Consider the following 21,292-nt stretch of genomic DNA (forward strand, 5'->3'; position numbering starts at 1 on the left):
ATATTCATTGATGATTCATGATGGTAGTCAGCTTAACTTTTGTCAATGTTAGACTTATTATACTACTTGCAGTTAGGTGGCTTGATATGTGAACACTTTAATCATTCAACCAAATAATCACACTATTTTGACATCTATTCCTCACTGGCATTTACTGTGTGAATGTGCTCATGTATGTTGAGTAAAAGAGAGGTAAGTTTGTGGGCCCACATTAATGGTCATGTGATTTAACATTCATCTACGGTAGAGGAAGTGTGCTGTATTGACCCGATGAAGATCCAGTTTTGCGCAGAATGTGGGTTGTTTCTTCATTGCATTTGTTTTTGTTACCCAGCACCTGTTTAGATGTGCATGAATAATCCTTTCATGAATTGATTTGGTTACATAGCTCCAGGACTGAGTTTGAGAAGCACTGCCCTATATTTCAAAGCTTCTGGTACGTCACACAAAAACAATTCAACATTAGCCACTTATTATGTAAGGCAGAGGTGCACAAAGCTGTGGGTCGCGACCAAAGTTTGGGTAATGGGAAATACTGTATCAATTGGGTCATGAAATCATTATGAGTTACCATGGATTTGCACCAAACACGGCATTCTCGTGGTGCTCGTGCCGGAAGTCATTCATTTTCAATGGAGAGAGAGGCGCCCCACGTAATTCCAACTGCACCCTGCCGAACTGCTTATAATAATTGACACTCTTGCTTAGCCAGCAAGTGATTGTTTAAGTCGTCAGTGCTCAAACTACGGTTTGGTCAGCCAAACTTATAATTTTTCACCCCAAAATACTTCTTGACAAAACATATTACACCACTGTAGCACAAATCTTCTGTTAAGGACAGTGCATGCAAGTATGTGCTCTCTTTCTAGGTATCTGCATCCAGTAGCTGAAGTTCTTCTCTCCTCTAGAGGCAAACTTACAGTTGTTTTCAGGGTTCTTTGTTGGCTTGCAGGTGTTCCAAGCAGGTTTGCAATGAGCTGAATCTCAGATGCTGATGAAAAAAACATATTGTTTATTTTCAACCAAGGCCTCTATTTGGTGATGGGGAGCTACTGTGATGTTAGGCAGGCGTGTCCATGTTAACATGTCTGAGTTCATGCAGGCGGCAATCGGCTGAAATGTGTAATGAATTCTATGCAGTCATACAAAGTCATCCAAAGTTTTCGCCTGCATGGGTCTTCCTGAGTAAGATTGGACACCCCTGTGTATAGGTGAATGATTCATTGTTATGAATAAGGTACTGCATTAACATGTGGCTTCGATAAGTATTATCGTAGCAAAGTACTATGAGATTCAGTACCATGAAATAAGGAACAAAGGAATAGAAAGAAATGGATTGTGTCTAGAAAAACATGACCAAATTCTGAATATTTCTTCCGACATACATTTTGCTTGACAGAGCAACATGGAATAGCAGTTAGTACAGAATATAAGTACCAGTCCAGAAATGCATGATTAATTTCATTAAGTGTGCTCAGAAGGCAACATGATACAACATTTATCAATTGACCCTAACATTACTAAAATATAGCAGACCACCAAAAAACAAAAACAAAAAAAAAAAAACAGTTGTCAATCAACCATCAAAAACTGACAGTTTCTATGAAAGTGAATATCACTTAGATAATGTCCACCTGCTATCACCCATTAAAATCATAATAATCTTAGAGGATATTATGATGTATATTCAATTCATTATACAAGTTGCTCAAATATGTACAGTATGTCTGATAAATTGTGAAATAATGTAGCTTCTCAGCTATACACTGATAAAATCTCATATATTGGACTTGTTTAAATGAGAACCAGTAGGTAATTAATGCAAAGCTGGTATTATGAATTCCACACTAATAAAGCTCTACAAGATAAAGATAAAGGGAAGCTCATAAGACTGCATTTTTGCTTACTGTAAAATTAGCTTGGAGGACCACCTTACAGACAATCACCTTTCAGAAAATACATTGATATTTGAGGAATGTGGAGTGAATATTTTGAAAGTAATAATGAGCTTTAGTGTTTTTTGGAACCAAGGATAAAATAATCCATAGATGATAGGATTTAAGGTAGAATTAAAGTAACCTAGCCAAACAAATGCATCAGACACAACATGATTGGCAGAAAAGGTAGTGTAGGGATCAATTAATGAATTTACAAAGCAAGGCAACCAGCAAATAATGAAGACACTCATAACAATCCCCAGTGTCTTTGCTGCTTTTTGCTCAGAACCTTGAGACAGTTTGTGCTTATTTTCCGCATTCACTGGTATTTTACGATTCATGCCTCCGATCTTTCTTGCATGCTCCCTGGCCACCAAAAATATTTTTGCATACAAACTCATCATAACAAAACAAGGCACAAAAAATGCAATCAAAGTGTCCAACACACCCCATAAAGCATTGAATGAAAGAACAAAATGAACGCAACCACCCAAACAATGTATAGATGCAATGTAGTCTTCCAGGCCCTTTACATCAGCTTTTGAATAAAGAAGACCATAGGAGTATGCAGCTGCGATGATCCAGCTCAGAGCACTCATAAGGAATGCAATGGGGATGGTTATTCTTGTAGAATAATGCAGTGGATTGCACACTGCCTGATGGCGATCTATGGCAATGAAAATCAGATGAAAAATTGAGGCGGTTGCAAGGAACATATCATAACTGGAGTGAAGTAAACAGAAGGCATCTCCAAAGTACCAGCAGCCGTCAACAGATCTGATCATGCTGAAGGGCATCACAAGCATTCCAAGTAGCAGGTCTGCTGCTGCCAAAGACATCACCAGTATGTTTGTTGGTGTATGGAGCTGTTTAAAGTGCGCGATGGAGATGATGACAACCAAGTTACCAAGAATTGTGATAATCATTCCTGTCACAAAGAAAATATACAAAATGACCTGAGCTGCAATGGGTTGATTGCCTTTAAAACAGGATTCATTAGTTGATGGATAACAGTACTGCTGTGCATCAGGTTCCTGGTGTACTAAAGCATCCATCCACCTGTTTCCTCACCCTCTCAAAACCAAAAAGAATCAATTTACTCAGTAATTAATCTTGTTGCTCATATTTTGTATTTTGTCATCTGTAATCTAACAGGGCTGCAGCATTGAATGCATTCTTCATAGAAGAACAGCACTATTTATACACTTGTTCCAGGAGGATCCCCTATGAGACAGCTAAATCTCCTTTAACAAAACATCACATGTTATGGATCAGTAATGCATATGAAATTATGCAATGACAATGGGAGGGTTATTTGTTGTGAATGTGGAACTTGCAAAGAAACAAAACACACAGGAAGAAACTAGTATTGTAAATTTTATATTACTCACTCAGTGCTTGTCAGTCATGGTTATTGAATCTTTTAAACCTAATTTATTTACACCCCCACAGTTACTGACTGGACCAGGGGGCCACATAATATCCTTAACTGGTGCAGAATGTTTGAAGGTGGTAGAATTTGTTTGTATGGGTATTCATTTTAATGTGTTCACAATTCAGTCGAGTACAGTGGTTTGTGGAATACTCTACATAGGAACGAATGGTTGGCTTACGGTGATTGGATATTCTGTCTTGGGAGCAGAATCAGAAATCAGAAAAATAATCTCTTAACACCACATTTGATCTTAGGGTAATCAGCTCCCTTAAACAAGCTGAGGCTGGTGATCAGATCCCTGAATTTATGGTAATCAGCTTCCTTAACAGTTGATATTACATTTCAACCATGCTCTTCCATTTATCTATTGTTTTTGTTGAGTAGTATTACAAGGAGCGTACCATTCTGAAAACTATGGTTTGGTCAGCCAGACTTATAATTTTTCACCCCAAAATACTTCTTGACAAAACATATTACAACACAGTAGCACAAATCTTCTATTAGGGAGAGTGCATGCAAGTATGTGCTCTCTTTCTAGGTATCTGCATCTAGTAGCTGCAGTTCTTCTCTCCTCTGGGGGTAAACGTACAGTTTTTGTCAGCATTCCGTGGTGTCCTGAGGTTTTCCAAGCAGGTTTGAATTTGTTGAATCTCAGATGCTGGTGAAACAAACATCTTGTTTGTTTTCAACCAAGGCCTCCATTTGGTGATGGGGAGCTACTGTGATGGTAGGCAGGCATGTCCATGTTAACATGTCTGAGTTCATGCAGGCGACAATCGGCTGAAATGTGTAATGAATTCTATGCAGTCATACAAAGTCGTCCAAAGTTTTCACCTGCATGGGCCTTCCTGAGTAAGATTGGACACCCCTGTGTATAGGTGAATGATTAATTGTTATGAATAAGGTACTGCATTAACATGTGGCTTTGATAACTATTATCATATCAAAGTACTGTGAGTTTCAGTGCCATAAAATAAAGAACAAAGGAATAGAAAGAAATGGATTGTGTCTAGAAAAACATTACCAAATTCTGACTATTTCTTCCGACATGCATTTTGCTTGACAGAGCAACATGGAATAGCAGTTTGTACAGAATCTAAGCACCAGTCCAGAAATGAATGCATAATTTCATAAATTGTGTTCAGCAGGCAACATGAAACAAAAATTACTAAAATACAGCAGACTAAAAAAAAAAAACAGTCAGTCAACTGTAAAAACTGACGATTTCTATGAAAGTGAATATCATTTAGATAATGTCCACCTGCTATCACCCATTAAAATCATAATAATCTTAGAGGATATTATGATGTATATTCAATTCATTATACAGGTTGCTCAAATATGTACAGTATGTCTGATAAATTGTGAAATAATGTAGCGTCTCAGCTATACACTGATAAAATCTAATATATTGGACTTGTTTAAACGAGAACCAGTAGGTAATTAATGCAAAGCTGGTATTATGAATTCCACTCTAATAAAGCTCTACAAGATAATGGGAAGCTCATACGACTGTATTTTGCTTACTGTAAAATTAGTTTTGAAGACCACCTTACAGACAATCACCTTTCAGAAAATACATTGATATTTGAGGAATGTGGAGTGAATATTTTTAACGTAATAATGAGCTTCAATGTTTTTTGGAACCAAGGATAAAATAATCCATAGATGATAGGATTTAAAGTGGAATTAAAGTAACCTAGCCAAACAAATGCATCAAAAACAATGGGAGCAGTGCCAAAGTCAGTGTAAGGATCAATTAATGAATTTGAAAAGAACGGCAACCAGCAAATAATGAAGGCACTCACAACAATCCCCAGTGTCTTTGCTGCTTTCCGCTCAGAACGTTGAGAAAATTTGTTCCTATTTTCCTCATTCACTGTTATTTTATGTTTCATGTCTTCAATCTTTCTTGCATGCTCCCTGGCCACCAAAATAATTTTTGTATACAAACCCATCATAACAAAACAAGGCACAAAAAATTCAATCATGGTGTCCAGAGGACCCCATACAGCATTAAATAAAAGAACGCAACCACCCAAACAATTTATCGATGCAACGTCGTCTTCCACGCCCTTTACATTTGCCTTTGAATAAAGAAGAGCGTAGGAGTATGCAGCTGCGATGATCCAGCTCAGAGCACTCATAAGGAATGCAATGGGGATGGTTATCCTTGTGGAATAATGCAGTGGATTGCACACTGCCTGATAGCGGTCTATGGCAATGACAATCAGATGAAAAATGGATGCACATGTGAGGAACATGTCAAAACTGGAGTGCAGTAAACAGAAGGCATCTCCAAAGTACCAGAAGCCCTCAACAGATCTTATCATGCTGAAGGGCATCACGACCATTCCAAGTAGCAGGTCTACCACTGCCAAAGACATCACCAGTATGTTTGTTGGTGAATGAAGCTGTTTAAAGTGTGCAATGGAAATAATGACAACCAAGTTCCCAAGAATTGTGAAAATCATTCCTGTCACAAAGAAAATATACAACATGACCTGAGCTGCAATAGATTGATTTCCTTTAATACAGGATCCATTAGTTGAGGGATAATAGTATTCCTGTGCATCAGGCTCCTGGTGTACTAAATCATCCATCCACCTGTTTCCTCACCTTCTCCAAGCCAAAAAGAATTAATTTACTCAGTAATTAATCTTGTTGCTCATATTATTTACCTTGTCATCTGTGGTTTGAAAGGGCTGCAGCAGTGAATTTATTTTTCATGGAAGAACAGCACTATTTATACACTTGTTCCAGGAGGATCCCCTATGAGACAGCTAAATCTCCTTTAACAAAACATCACATGGTATGAATCAGTAATGCATATGAAATTATGCAATGAAAATGGGAGGGTTATTTGTTATGAATGTGGAACACAGAAGAAAAACACATAGGAAAAAATTAATATTGTAAATTGTTTATCACTCATTCAGTGCTTGTCAGTCATGGTTATTGAGTCTTTTTAACCAAATTTGTCTACACCCACACAGTTACTGGAGGATCCCCTATGAGACAGCTAAATCTCCTTTAACAAAACATCACATGTGATGGAAATGTAATCTAAAGGTTGCAGGTTCAATTCCTGAGTATGACATTGCTGTTGTACCCTTGAGCAAGGTACTTAACCTGCATTGTTTCAGTATATATCCAGCTGTGTAAATGGATGCAATAAATATGCTGTGTAAAATGTTGTGTAAGTCACTCTGGATTTGATTGTCTGCTAAATACATGTAATGTAATGCATATGAAATTATGCAATGAAAATGGGAGGGTTATTTGTTTTGAATGTGGAACACAGAAGCAAAACACATATGAAGAAACTAATATCGTTAATTTCTGATCACTACTTCAGTGCTTGTCAGTCAGTCTTTTTAACCTAATTTGTTTACATAATTATCACATAATTGCCTTTTCTAGTGCAGGAAATTTGAAGGTGCTTGAATTTGTTCATATATGTATTCATTTTAATATGTACACAATTCAGTCGAGTACAGTGGTCTGTGGAATATTTTACATAGGAACGAATGGTTGGCTTACACTGATTGTATATTCTGTCTTGGGAGCAGAATCAGAAATAAGAAAAATAATCTCTTAACACCACATTTGATTTTAGGGTAATCAGCTCCCTTAAACAAGCTGAGGTTGGTGATCAGATCCCTGAATTTACAGTAATCATCTTCCTTAACAGTTGACATTACATTTAAACCATGCTCTTCCACATATCTATTGTCTTTGCTGAGTAGTATTACAAGGAGCGCAACATTCTGAAAACCTTAACAGCAGCTCATTTTGATTGCATTTAAACCCGTTACCACGGGTTTACACCCAACACGGCATTCCCATGGTGCTCTTTCCGGAAGTCATCCATTTTCAATGGAGAGAGAGGCGACCCACGTAATTCCTACTGCACTCTGCCAAACTGCTTATAATAATTGACACTCTTGCTTAGCTAGCAAGTGATTGTTTAGGTCATCGGTGCACAAACTATGGTTCGGTCAGCCAAACTTATAATTTTTCACCCCAAAATACTTCTTGACAAAACATATTACACCACTGTAGCACAAATCTTCTGTTAGGGACAGTGCATGCAAGTATGTGCTCTCTTTCTAGGTATCTGCATCCAGTAGCTGCAGTTCTCTCTTTTAGAAGCGAACTTAGTTGTTTTCAGGGTTCCCTGTTGGCCTGAGGTGTTCCAAGCAGGTTTGCAACTGGCTGAATCTCAGATGCTGGTGCAAACATCTTGTTTGTTTTAAACCAAGACCTCCATTTGGTGATGGGGAGCTACTGTAATGGTAGCCAGGCGTGTTCATGTTAACATGTCTGACTTCATGCAGGCGGCAATTGCCTGAAATGTGTAATGAATTCTATGCAGTCATACAAACTCATCCAAAGTTTTCACCTGCATGGGCCTTCCTGAGTAAGATTGGACACCCCTGTGTATAGGTATAATGATTAATTGTTATGAATAAGGTACTGCATTAACATGTGGCTTCAATAAGTATTATCGTATCAAAGTACTGTGAGTTTCAGTGCCATGAAATAAAAAAACTAAGGAATCGAAAGAAATGGACTGTGTCAAGAAAAACATTACCAAATTCTGAATATTTCTTCCGACATGCATTTTGCTTGACAGAAGAACATGGAAAAGCAGTTTGTACAGAATATAAGTACCAGTCCAGGAATGGATGTATAATTTCATTAAGTGTGTTCAGAAGGCACCATGAAACAACATTTATCAATTGACCCTAAAATAAAGCAGACTAGAAAAAAAAGAACAGTTGTCAATCAACTGTAAAACCTGACAATTTCTATGAATGTGAATATCACTTAGATAATGTCAACCTGCTATCACCCCTCAAAAGAAAATATAAAAAAACAACCATAGAGGATATTATGTTGTATATTCAATTAATTATACAGATTGTTGAAATATGTGCAGAATGTCTGATGAATTTTGAAATAATGTAGCATCTCAGCTATACACTGATAAAATCCCATATATTTGACTTGTTTAAATAAGAACCAGTAGATAATTAATGCAAGGCTGGTATTATGAATTCCACTTTAATAAAGCTCTACAAGATAAAGATAAAGGGAAGCTCATTAGACTGCATTTTTGTTTACTGTAACCTTACAGACAATCACCTTTAAGAAAATACATTGATATTTGAGGAATGTGGAGTGAATATTTTTAACGTAATAATGAGCTTCAATGTTTTTTGGAACCAAGGATAAAATAATCCATAGATGATAGGATTTAAAGTGGAATTAAAGTAACCTAGCCAACCAAATGCATCAAAAACAATAGGAGGAGTGGCAAAGTTAGTGTAAGGATCAATTAATGAATTTGAAAAGAACGGCAACCAGCAAATAATGAAGGCACTCACAACAATCCCCAGTGTCTTTGCTGCTTTCTGCTCAGAACGTTGAGAAAGTTTGTTCCTATTTTCCTCATTCACAGGTATTTTATGTTTCATGTCTTCAATCTTTCTTGCATGCTCCCTGGCCACCAAAAATATTTTTGTATACAAACCCATCATAACAAAACAAGGCACAAAAAATTCAATCATGGTGTCCAGAGGACCCCATACAGCATTAAATAAAAGAACGCAACCACCCAAACAATTTATCGATGCAACGTCATCTTCCACGCCCTTTACATTTGCCTTTGAATAAAGAAGAGCGTAGGAGTATGCAGCTGCGATGATCCAGCTCAGAGCACTCATAAGGAATGCAATGGGGATGGTTATCCTTGTAGAATAATGCAGTGGATTGCACACTGCCTGATAGCGGTCTATGGCAATGAAAATCAGATGAAAAATGGATGCACAAGTGAGGAACATGTCAAAACTGGAGTGCAGTAAACAGAAGGCATCTCCAAAGTACCAGAAGCCCTCAACAGATCTGATCATGGTGAAGGGCATCACAACCATTCCAAGTAGCAGGTCTACCACTGCCAAAGACATCACCAGTATATTTGTTGGTGTATGAAGCTGTTTAAAGTGCGCGATGGAGATGATGACAACCAAGTTCCCAAGAATTGTGAAAATCATTCCTGTCACAAAGAAAATATACAAGGTGACCTGAGCTGCAATGGTTTGATTTCCTTTAATACAGGATCCATTAGTTGAGGGATAATAGTATTCCTGTGCATCAGGCTCCTGGTGTACTAAATCATCCATCCACCTGTTTCCTCACCCTCTCCAAACCAAAAAGAATAAATTTACTCAGTAATTAATCTTGTTGCTCATATTTTGTACCTTGTCATCTGTAGTCTAACAGGGCTGCAGCACCGAATGTATTCTTCATAAAAGAACAGCACTATTTATACACTTGTTCCAGGAGGATCCCCTATGAGACAGCTAAATCTCCTTTAACAAAAGATCACATGCTGTGGACCTGTAATGCATATGAAATTATGCAATGAAAATAGGAGGGTTATTTGTTTTAAACATGGAACACAGAAACAAAACACATATGAAGAACCTAATATTGTTAATTTCTTATCACTCATTCAGTGCTGGTCAGTTAGTCTTTTTAACCTAATTTGTTTACATAATTGCCTTTACTAGTGCAGGACATTTGAAGGTACTAGAATTTGTTCATATATGTTTAAATTTTAATGTGTACACAATTCAGTGGAGTACAGTGGTTTGTAGAATACTCTACATAGGAACGTATGGTTGGCTAACACTGGTTGAATATTCTGTCTTGGGAGCAGAATCAGAAATCAGAAAAATAATTTTTAACATGACATTTGATCTTAGGGAAATCAGCTCCCTTAAATAAGCTGAGGTTGGTGATCAGATCCCTGAATTTGCAGTAATCTGCTTCCTTGACAGTTGAGATTGCATTTAAACCATGCTCTCCCACATATCTATTGTCTTTGCTGAGTAGTATTACAAGGAGCATATCATTCTGAAAACCATAACAGCTGCTCATTTTGACTGCATTTAAGAGTTCAAAAATGACTTTAAAAATGTTAACAGAGAAATTAAACAATGCTCAGAGCATACATATGGGAACTTCTGTTTCTGAAAAAAATAGTTACTCTATTAGGAACGGATGTGTATCAATTGGGTCGTGAAATCTTTATGAGTTACCACGGGTTTACACCAAACACGGCATTCTCGTGGTGCTCTTGCCGGAAGCTATTCATTTTCAATGGAGAGGGATGTGACCCACATAATTCCTACTGCACTCTACCGAACTGCTTATAATAGTTGTCACTGACACACTCGCTTAGCTAGAACGTTCTTGTTTAGGTCATCCGTGCACATGGTTCGGTCAGCCAAACTTAGGTCATGGGGGATATCCATTTGGTCATGGTATTGTGTATCTTACAGCAACATTGCAATGCAGTTAAGTCTATATGAAGAAAATGTTAGCATTTATTAATGTTATTCTGTGAAAAAAATAAAGTTGACGGCTTTAGCTGAACATCACACAGTCCAGTCTTTTTGTTCTTTTGACATCAAAAACAAACAAATAAAAAATAAAAAAGTGAATCTGTAGCATTAATGACTGTTGCATTAATGAGATTAAATGTTTTGTTTTATCCCATGGTTTTTTTGTCTGGCAGCTTGGAGCACTCATTCTATGCTCATTGTTAATTTGACAACGCTTCCTGTGATTAATTGGCAGTTAATTTCAGTACCTTTATCCTTACTTTTTGCTTTTAGGTATGAAAAACATGGCTATTGTCAGCAGTTTAATAATGAATTATCAATGAATTATTATTAATGAAAATGACATGTGTTCAGGTCATGAAAAGCATGGTTTGATGTCTTTGGGTCATGGCTGAAAAAGTTTCTGCAGTGGCGTGAGGTATGATTGCTAAACTATACTATGTGTTCTGGGCATTAATATCTTAGGCAGGAATGGTCAGCACTAATATGCAGAACGCTTGCTGGAAGACTATTACATGCAATTTCCTATATGCTTTGTGATTCCTATGCTTTCTCTTCTTTGTTGACCAAATTCACACTCTTTGTCTTCCAAACCTCATCTGATCACGTAATCAGGATCCCTTAATCTGCTGAGACAGATCTGAGAAACGAAGACCCTAACTGCCCCTTGATGTTCGTCTTAATGACAACTCAACCCTTACTGGGTTACATACAATTAAAGGTGTCAGTAAAGACTTTTGTGCTAAGTGATGTAATGGTCTGTTGCCCTCCATGTCTTTCCTTTTGGGTGGTTGTCAAGGGAGATGGTGTCAGTTTAGTAATTGAACCTCTGGGTGATGAGCTAACCATCTACAGTAATTAAGAAACCGTAGTGTGAAGGCATACAGGTAGTCAGAGATGCTGTCCACAGACTGAACCCAGTGCAGTAGAAATTGAGGCCATGCAAAATGCAAGCTAACCATCATTTCATACACAAAAAGGGTGAAATCTGGATTGGGGGGGGGGGGGGGGGGTATAGAAAAATTGTAGTCAATGGCTTCACTATTTTATGGGTTGTCTTTTTATTAATTGATTCACTCATTAATTCACATCTAGCGAGAGCTGTTTCCATGAACCTAAACTTATTTGCTTATTTGTGGCATGTCATTCAACACACTAGTAGTAACTACGAAGGCTGCATAATTTGTTTGAAAATGGTTTTAATGTAAAATAGTGTAAATTGCATAAAGGAAATGTTTGGTACCAAAAACAAAATGCTACTAGCTGTTATGACCCGGTCTAGGTCAGCCAGTAACATGAAAAACAAAAGGATAAGGAGGTGGGGGATGGGTACTGGGAATGATAACTGCAGACAGATTAGCAACTCTGGCCCCTATCTGCCTATCCAAAATGAACTAACATGGCTAGTCTTGAATGGTCTGTCTGGTATGGGACGGCTTTGAACGCTGAGCTTCCAGACACTTGGAGCCATATTTACTATGGATTAGCAGTGCTTTTATAGACGCTAACAAGACAACCAGCATTTAAAAAAAATATATTTACATAGGTGATTAGCGCTGGTAAAACAAAACAAACGTGGCATCCGTAAAATTTGCATGTTTGGGTTAATGCACATGTATTTTAGGATGTTCTGATGTTATACCGTAAAAATATGTGAGGAGAGATAGGAAATGTATGCTTATGACCTGCTAAAACGGATTTATCCCAGCTGGTGGCCCTTGTAGCAAAGGTGGGCCTCTCAATGGAAAACAACAGCATGTTTTCCAATACCAGCGCACATGATTACGTCAGTTGAGCCTATTTAGATGAATCTGCTGAGACCGCACCACATACATCCAACATAAAGCTGCTGTTTTGTTGGTCTGTTTCTTGCATAAACGGAGGAACCAAGGGACTCTGTTAGCACCTCTCTGTGAGGTTAGCCTTTTAATGATGATTTGACTCTCAGTGGCATCCTGGTAATCAAAGGTGTCAGTACATGCAGTCCCATTAAATGATGCAATCATTTGCTCTCCTGCAAATGTCCTCCCTGGAGGGGAATTAATGAGGCACATATTTATCTTTGAGCCACACTTCTTTATACTATTTTATGTGTTTTTGTGCCCTTGCTTTCTCACAATGTGCAGAAGGGATAAATACAAGCATAATTTATTTCATAATTCTTTCCTAGAAGAGGAATTATACTGCAAAACAACATAAACCTCATTTAACAGATAAAGGTGTAATTAATTAAGCCTCACTTAATGCCTGTACAGAGATATCGGCAGGAAAAGGTGCAAATTTGGGAGGAATACACGTCATAATGACATACACCTCTATGCTTTCTCATCTTTGAAGCATTACAAGAAACGAGAACAAAATTTAGATTTTTGACACTGCACACAATGGGATTTCTTTGCTTCTATGGCTCCTGAGGTGTGGAAGGGTGGGAGCAGGGTCAGATAAGGACTGTCACAAATCTGAAAGTTGACACATTCACACATTAAAGTTGCCTTATTTTGTTGGAAGCAGGGCTAAGCACTATATGTGGATGATATTATCCACTTATTCATGGTTTTAGCCTTTATAAAGCATCCAAACACGAGTATTTTAGGTGGTAATCCAACACAGTGATATTTGAAGACAAATATTTGTTAAATCCAGTTAGTCGTCAACAATCCATATAGACATTAAGATTTTAAATCAGTGATTTCAATTGAATAATACAGATTGCATTCAACTTAAAATAAAAAAAGATCATGGTCTTTGAAAGGCATTATCTGGTTATGCTGATCTATGGTTATGCAGAAGGTAATGAAGCAATAAAACTTTCAAAGAAGAAGAAACTCCAGGATACCTCAGGTTTTGTAAACATTTGCAAAACCCTCTGTGTGACTCTAATTGCCCCACAAATGTTTCCTTTGATGTTTGTAGAGAGGATAGCAGGGATACAGAGCATTACTATGGATAAAACAGAACAAGCTACTTAATCATAAGCAACACTGCCTGGACTATGAGCAAGGCTGTCATATCAATTTATATTGCCTGTTTCTTAAACGATCTAAAGACTAGATATCCGACAATATTCTGAAAACCTGAAATCTGGAATTTGGCCACATCAATGTGCCCCCTCGTTTTGAAAAACCGTTATGTGAATCCCAAAAACTCTAGTTGAACATGCATCTTTATTTCATGCATTTCTTTGTTTCCCATTCAGCTGAAAAATTATGTTTCTATTCTTTTTATTTTACATGTATCGCCTGCACCCACCCGGTATCAACTTTTCACCTTAGATTTAGCCCAGCCGTGGCCATAGGTTCTTCCTATTGGTGCAACATAATTTGTCAATTCAAGAGCTTGTAATAATAGACTGCATTAATTTTGTGGGGCGGCACGGTGGTGCAGTGTGTAACACTGTCGCCTCACAGCAAGAAGGTCATGAGTTCGAATCTCGGCTTGGGGCCTTTCTCTGCGGAGTTTGCATGTTGTCCGCGTGGGTTTCCTCCTGGTACTCCGGCTTCCTCCCACAGTCCAAAGACATGCAGGTAGGCCAATTGGAGACCTTAAATTGCCCATAGGTATGAGTGTGTGAGTGAATGGTTTGTGTGCCCTGTGATAGATTGGTGGTCTTTCCAGGGTGTATTCCTGCCTCTTGCCCAATGCACGCTGGGATAGGCTCCAGCACCCCACGCGATCCTGTTCAGGATAAGCAGGTATAGATGATGGATGGATTAATTTTGTGTTTTTTATTTAGTATGAGTAATATCAGTATGTTTGGAATATACACACTTTATTATCTTTTGGCAAACTATGCAAAACAACTGATCTTTCAAAGCCATTTACCTCATTTACCTATAAAGTAAGCTTTATTTGTATCAATTACTTACACTTGTGACCTGTTGTCAAGACCTTGCAATAATAGACTGCATCCATTTTTTGTTTTTTATTTAGTATGAATCAGTATGTTTGGAATACATATGCTGTATTGTATTTTGACAAACTATGCAAGACAACAACATTTACCTCAGTAAGCCTTTATTTGTATCAATTATTTACACTTTGTGTGACCTGTTGTTATGGAAGCCGAGTGATCTCACAGGGGATATTCCCTTATAAATGAAGTCATTCTCATACAAGGAATACATTTCGTGCTCTCTCATGCAAAGGAAGCTGTATAGGCAGTTTACAACAAGATTTTTCTTTTATGCTTGTTCTATATTATCAATTGATTGACTTTGACTTCAAGGGTTTGATGTGATGACGTGAGCTGGGTTAAAGAAAACAATGGATATTTTGAAACATCAGGACCTCAATGCACCACAATTCTGTTTTCCATCAGTTAATGGATCCTGCATTAAAATCAGTCAGACTGCGGCTCAGTTTATCTTGTATATTTTCTTTGTGGCAGGAATGATTTTCACAATTCTTGGGAACTTGGTTGTCATCATCTCCATTGCACACTTTAAACAGCTCCATACACCAACAAACATACTGGTGATGTCTTTGGCAGTAGCAGACCTGCTACTTGGAATGGTTGTGATGCCCTTCAGCATGATAAGATCTGTTGAGGGCTGCTGGTACTTTGGAGATGCCTTCTGTTTACTGCACTCCAGTTTTGACATGTTCCTCACCTGTGCATCCCTTTTTCATCTGATTTTCATTGCCATAGACCGCTATCAGGCAGTGTGCAATCCACTGCATTATTCTACAAGAATAACCATCCCCATTGCATGGCTCATGAGTGCTCTGAGTTGGGTAATTGCAGGTGTATACTCCTATGGTCTTCTTTATTCGAAGGCTAATGTAAAAGGGCTGGAAGCACATATTGCATCGATGTATTGTTTGGGTAATTGCATTCTGCTATTCAATTCTTTGTGGGGGGTCCTGGATACCTTAATTGCATTTTTTCTGCCTTGCTCTATTATGATAGGTTTTTATGTCAAAATATTTTTTGTGGCCAGGGAGCATGTCAGAAAGATTGGAGACATGAATCATCAGAAGCAATTAAATGAGGAGAATAAGAACAAACTGTCTCGAAGTTCTGAGCGCAAAGCAGCAAAAACCCTGGGAATTGTTATGGGGGTCTTCATTCTTTGCTGGATGCCTTTCTTTGTGAACATGATAATTGATCCGTACACTAACTTTAGCACTCCTGTAATCATCTTTGACGTGCTTGTCTGGCTAGGTTACTTTAATTCTACTTTAAATCCTATAATCTACAGTTTATTTTATCCGTGGTTTCAAAAAGCATTAAAACTCATTGTCTCTTTGAAAATATTAACTCCAAGTTCTTCAAATATGAATCTATTTATTGAAAGATAATTATAAAATGGCTTCATGTCTTGCATTTTTTAAGAGTGAATCTTTGTTCCAATCTTTGAGTCAGGCAATATTTGTGCATTGTTCACATGATTCTTAATCTAGCTCTATTCTTCTGTTATAGTATTGGAATATAAGAGAATATTTATTTTACTTAATATAATCAGTAATCCAAAATGACTGGCTTTCCTCGTTTAATGTCAAGATAGCTGCTGGACACTATGCTTATTGTTCATATACTGTTAGTTACCACAGAACCTGAACTTTCAGCCTTCTAACTACAGGTTCAGTAGCTTAAATGCTGTCATTTTATTCGATAGTGTAGTCTCCTCAACCACTATCTCGCCAACTTACGAAAACAAAAGCTGTTTAAAATAATGGAGGATTATATGCAGTTTAAGTAATATATTACACTGAAAACTGGTATTTATTAGAAATAAGTAATTACAGTATTTTAAAAGTTAACACGTGTTAATAGAATAAACTCATATTTTTGGATAGTTTCGATAATTCTTTCATAACTGAATCAACCCAAGTTCAAGTTTCACTTGTTCAATGCATGACATTGCTTTCACTGAATGAAAGACTCCATTGTCGATAAAAATGAATCAACTATGTTTCTAGTTTTCATACTCAAATTTTTGTATTTTACTTTCCACTATGTCTTTGTGTATACAGTCTGCATATATTATGTGTTGAGCTCCATAATAATAATAAGACACTTTTAAAAAAAAAATTTAGGCCTGTACTTCACAATTCTTGATTTTTTTTCTTATCAGACATTTCACATATGGTTAAAGTGCACATTCTCTGCTTTTATTTAAGATATTTTTATACATTTTGCTTTCACCATGTAAAAATTAAAGCACTTTCTTTAATAAATAGTCTCCTGTTTAAACCATGCTCTTCCACATATCTGTTGTCTTTGTTAAGAAGTATTACAAGGAGCGCAACATTCTGAAAACCATAACAGCAACTCATTTTGATTGCATTTGAAATAATTTTAAAAAAGACTTCAAAAAAGTCTGGGATCTTTGAGCGCTCATTGATCATTGTTAATTTGACAATGTTTCCTGTGATTAATCGGCTCTGAATTTCAGTAACTTTGTCCTGACATTTAACTTTTAGGGATGAAAAACATGGCTATTGTCAGCAGTTTAATAATTAATTATCAATTAATTATTATTTATGAAAAAACATGAGCTGTTGAGTACCTCTAAAACACCTAGAAGTTTACTTCTTTTTCTAACAACAGAGGTGATATTTGTAGCCAAATATTTGTTAAATCCAGTTAGTTGTAATCTCACCTTCAGGCAAAATATTTTCCATGTAACCATTTATATGGACATTAAGGTTTTCAATCAGTGATTTCAATTAAATGTTACAGACTGCATTCAACTTAAAATCAAAAGGAACATGGTCTTTGAAAGGAATTCTCTGGCAATGCTGATGTCCAGAAGGTAATGAAGTAGTAAAAGTTTCAAAGAAGAAGAAACTGCAGGATACCCTTGGTTTTGTAAACATGTGCAAGACCGTCTGTGTGAGTCTAATTGCCCCACAGATGTTTCCTTTGATGTTTGTAGAGAGGAGAGCAGAGATACAGAGCATTACTATGGTTAAAACAGAACAAGCTACTTAATCACAAGCAACACTGCCTGGACTATGAGCAGGTTTTTCAGATCAAATTATATTGTCTTTTTCTTAAAGGTGATGATCTAAAAACTACATATCTGACAATATACTGCAAACCAAAAATCTGGAATCGGGCTAAATCAATGTGCCCCCTCATTTTGAAAAACCATTAAGTGAATCACAAAAACTCTAGTTGAGTGTGCATCTTTATTTCATGCCTTTCTTTGTTTAACATTCAGCTGAAAGATTATGGATGTCTGTATGCTTTTTATTTTACATGTATCATGCACTCCCACCCAATATCCATTTTTCACCTTAGAATTAGCCAAGCCCTGGCCATATGCTGTTACTATTGCTGCAAAATCATTTGCCAGTTCAAGACCTTGCAATAATAGACTGCATCCATTTTTTGTTTTTTATTTAGTATGAATCAGTATGTTTGGAATACATATGCTGTATTGTATTTTGACAAACTATGCAAGACAACAACATTTACCTCAGTAAGCCTTTATTTGTATCAATTATTTACACTTTGTGTGACCTGTTGTTATGGAAGCCGAGTGATCTCACAGGAGACATTCCCTTATAAATGAAGTCATTCTCATGGAAGGAATACATTTGGTGCTCTCTCATTCAAAGGAAGCTGTATAGGCAATTTACAACTGAACAGCAAGATTTTTCCTTTATATTTGTTCTATGTTATGAATTGATTGACTTTGACTTCAACGGTTTGAAGAGATGACGTGAGCTGGGTTACAGAAAACAATGGATATTTTGAAACATCAGGAACTCAATGCATCACAATTCTGTTATCCATCAGTTAATGGGTCCTGCATTAAAATCAATCAGACTTGGGCGGCTCAGTTTATCTCGTATATTTTCTTGGTGGCAGGAATGATTTTCACAATTCTTGGGAACTTGGTTGTCATTATTTCCATTGCACACTTTAAACAGCTCCATACACCAACAAACATACTGGTGATGTCTTTGGCAGCAGCAGACCTGCTACTTGGAATTGTTGTGATACCCTTCAGCATGATAAGATCTGTTGACGGCTGCTGGTACTTTGGAGATGCCTTTTGTTTACTGCACTCCAGTTTTGACCTGTTTCTCACCTGTGCATCCCTTTTTCATCTGATTTTCATTGCCATAGACCGCTATCAGGCAGTGTGCAATCCACTGCATTATTCTACAAGAATAACCATCCCCATTGCATGGCTCATGAGTGCTCTGAGTTGGGTAATTGCAGGTGTATACTCTTATGGTCTTCTTTATTCGAAGGCTAATGTAAAAGGGCTGGAAGAACACATTGCATCGATATATTGTTTTGGTAGTTGTATTCTGCTGTTCAATTCGTTGTGGGGGGTCCTGGATACCTTAATTGCATTTTTTCTGCCTTGCTGTATAATGATGGGTCTTTATGCCAAAATATTTTTTGTGGCCAGGGAGCATGTCAGAAAGATTGGAGACATGAATCATCGAAAGCATTTGAATGAGGAGAATAAAAACAAACTGTCTCGAAGTTCTGAGCGCAAAGCAGCAAAAACCCTGGGAATTGTTATGGGGGTCTTCATTCTTTGCTGGATGCCTTTCTTTGTGAACATGATAATTGATCTGTACACTAACTTGAGCACTCCTTTTATCATAGTGGAAGTGCTTTTCTGGCTAGGTTACTTTAATTCAACGTTAAATCCTATAATCTACAGCTTATTTTATCCTTGGTTTCAAAAAACATTTAAACTTATTGTCTCTTTGAAAATATTAAATCCAAGTTCTTCAAATATGAATCTATTTATTGAAAGATAATTATAAAATGGCTTCATGTCTTGCATTTTTTAAGAGTGAATCTTTGTTCCAATCTTTGAGTCAGGCAATATTTGTGCCTTGTTCACATGATTCTTAATCTAGCCCTATTCATCTGTTATACAATACAATACAATACTTATTTGTCCCTCAGGGGGAAATTTGTTTTCACAGCTTTGCTTTGCAGGCCTCACATAAATACATAGATACATACAGTATATATATAACACACATATAATAATACATAGATACATACAGTTATAAATACATAGATACATACAGTATATACATATAACACACCTGACAGTATAGTATTATAGTTTTGGAATAAAAGATAATTTTTATTTTACTTAATATAATCAGTAATCCAAAATTGCTGGCTTGCCTCACTTAATGTCAAGATTGCAGCTGGACACTATGCTTATTCTTCATATACTGTAACCTGAACTTTCAGCCTTCTAACTACAGGTTCAGTAGCTTAACTACTGTAATTTTATTTGATAGTGTAGTCTCCACAACCACTATCTCCCCAGCTAACTGAAATTATTATCAAAAACTGTTTAAAATAATGAGGGATTCTAGGCAGTTTAAAGTAATAATCTCGAAGATTTTCATTAAAATAAATGTCTGTTAAGTCAATATCTATCGCTGAATTAGGTAACACAATGGTGATTGAGCCTGTTATTATATTCATTTATATTATTATTATTATAATAATTTATGATTAAAGAACTGGGTGTCTGTAGCGACATTCCCGGGAAAAAAAATCACAAGCGGCGCATAGATAGTGACGCGTTTTCCATCACCCATCAGTGGTTGGTCTGCCAGAGAGGGTAGGCGGAGCTAACGCAACAGGCTTGCTCTTCAGCTCACTTGTGTGTGAGCGGCGTACTGTTTTTTCCGGTGTCTGTTAGCGTTAAAGGTGGGGGGGTTATGGAACCCTAATAAGTTTTTGTGTAACATGCGAGGTCATATTATTTGTTGATGTAGTTTCGTATTACATTTGATGACAATGTAACGTTACTAAATTACATAGCTATTTGCACAGCTAACGCTAGCTACCGGACCATGTCAATAAAGGCAACATTAGTTTTGACAACGTTGCGCACAGTATCCATCTCTCATATCAGGTAACGTTGCATTAGCTAGCTAGCTAATGTAATTAACACAATCTAATGTCAGCTAACAATTAGAAAAATGCTAGCTAACGCTACCGACCGGTACCGACCTCCCAAACCACCTCTCGAATGCAATGCTACCTTGTTGCAGAATTGCAATGTAGCTAACTAAAGGCCAGGTCAGATCAATGATTCGCAACGAGACTGGATGCAACTTGCAAAATTCCAAGACGTCTGATTGTAAACGTTCTAAAACTGCACTTGGCGATTTGACAAGGTGGGTCTTTTGAGACCCTAGGCAATGGCTTCAGAGGCTCTGCAACTAACCAGTTCACACCACTGCAATTTTCTCTGCAACATTCTAAAACCGTTTCATCTCGTTGCGAATCATTGATCTTAACTGGCCTTAACGTTACCGTTATTTACATTGCCATCAAGTTCATCAATATATAAGCCGGGGTATAGGTGGAGCAGAGCCGGGTCTGATTTCTGTGTAAAGATGTCAAGCTGGAGAAAACTAAATAAAAGAATATGGCAGTATGGATTAACGTTGTTATTATTTTATTATGCTTCCTCATATGTTCCTTCAACCTTGATGCCCTTTTTTGATGAAATCTCCTTTGTTTTTGTTTCATTCTTCTTATTCTTATTGCT

General features: G+C 37.1%; 5 protein-coding genes across 5 annotated transcripts; 2 read left to right on the forward strand and 3 right to left on the reverse strand.

Moving 5' to 3' along the window:
* Nucleotides 1-946: 946 nt before the first annotated feature.
* Nucleotides 947-2,992, reverse strand: LOC118229005 (trace amine-associated receptor 13c-like). The gene has a single exon (XM_035420619.1). It carries the CDS (start codon nucleotides 2,990-2,992, stop codon nucleotides 1,943-1,945), a length of 1,050 nt encoding a protein of 349 aa, XP_035276510.1. The 3' UTR covers nucleotides 947-1,942.
* A 1,762-nt stretch (nucleotides 2,993-4,754) lies between these two features.
* Nucleotides 4,755-6,069, reverse strand: LOC118230426 (trace amine-associated receptor 13c-like). Its single transcript, XM_035423438.1, has one exon. The coding sequence runs from the start codon at nucleotides 5,973-5,975 to the stop codon at nucleotides 4,935-4,937; it is 1,041 nt and encodes a 346-aa protein (XP_035279329.1). The 5' UTR covers nucleotides 5,976-6,069; the 3' UTR covers nucleotides 4,755-4,934.
* A 2,237-nt stretch (nucleotides 6,070-8,306) lies between these two features.
* On the reverse strand, nucleotides 8,307-9,656 carry LOC118229406 (trace amine-associated receptor 13c-like). Its single transcript, XM_035421344.1, has one exon. It carries the CDS (start codon nucleotides 9,558-9,560, stop codon nucleotides 8,526-8,528), a length of 1,035 nt encoding a protein of 344 aa, XP_035277235.1. The 5' UTR covers nucleotides 9,561-9,656; the 3' UTR covers nucleotides 8,307-8,525.
* A 5,271-nt stretch (nucleotides 9,657-14,927) lies between these two features.
* On the forward strand, nucleotides 14,928-16,088 carry LOC118230207 (trace amine-associated receptor 13c-like). The gene has a single exon (XM_035423020.1). It carries the CDS (start codon nucleotides 15,051-15,053, stop codon nucleotides 16,086-16,088), a length of 1,038 nt encoding a protein of 345 aa, XP_035278911.1. The 5' UTR covers nucleotides 14,928-15,050.
* Nucleotides 16,089-18,374: 2,286 nt separating this feature from the next.
* On the forward strand, nucleotides 18,375-19,672 carry LOC118229326 (trace amine-associated receptor 13c-like). Its single transcript, XM_035421196.1, has one exon. It carries the CDS (start codon nucleotides 18,483-18,485, stop codon nucleotides 19,521-19,523), a length of 1,041 nt encoding a protein of 346 aa, XP_035277087.1. The 5' UTR covers nucleotides 18,375-18,482; the 3' UTR covers nucleotides 19,524-19,672.
* Nucleotides 19,673-21,292: the final 1,620 nt, after the last annotated feature.

The sequence above is a fragment of the Anguilla anguilla genome, chromosome 6 (assembly GCF_013347855.1).
Source record: "Anguilla anguilla isolate fAngAng1 chromosome 6, fAngAng1.pri, whole genome shotgun sequence".
In the NCBI taxonomy this organism is placed as follows: Eukaryota; Metazoa; Chordata; class Actinopteri; order Anguilliformes; family Anguillidae; genus Anguilla; species Anguilla anguilla.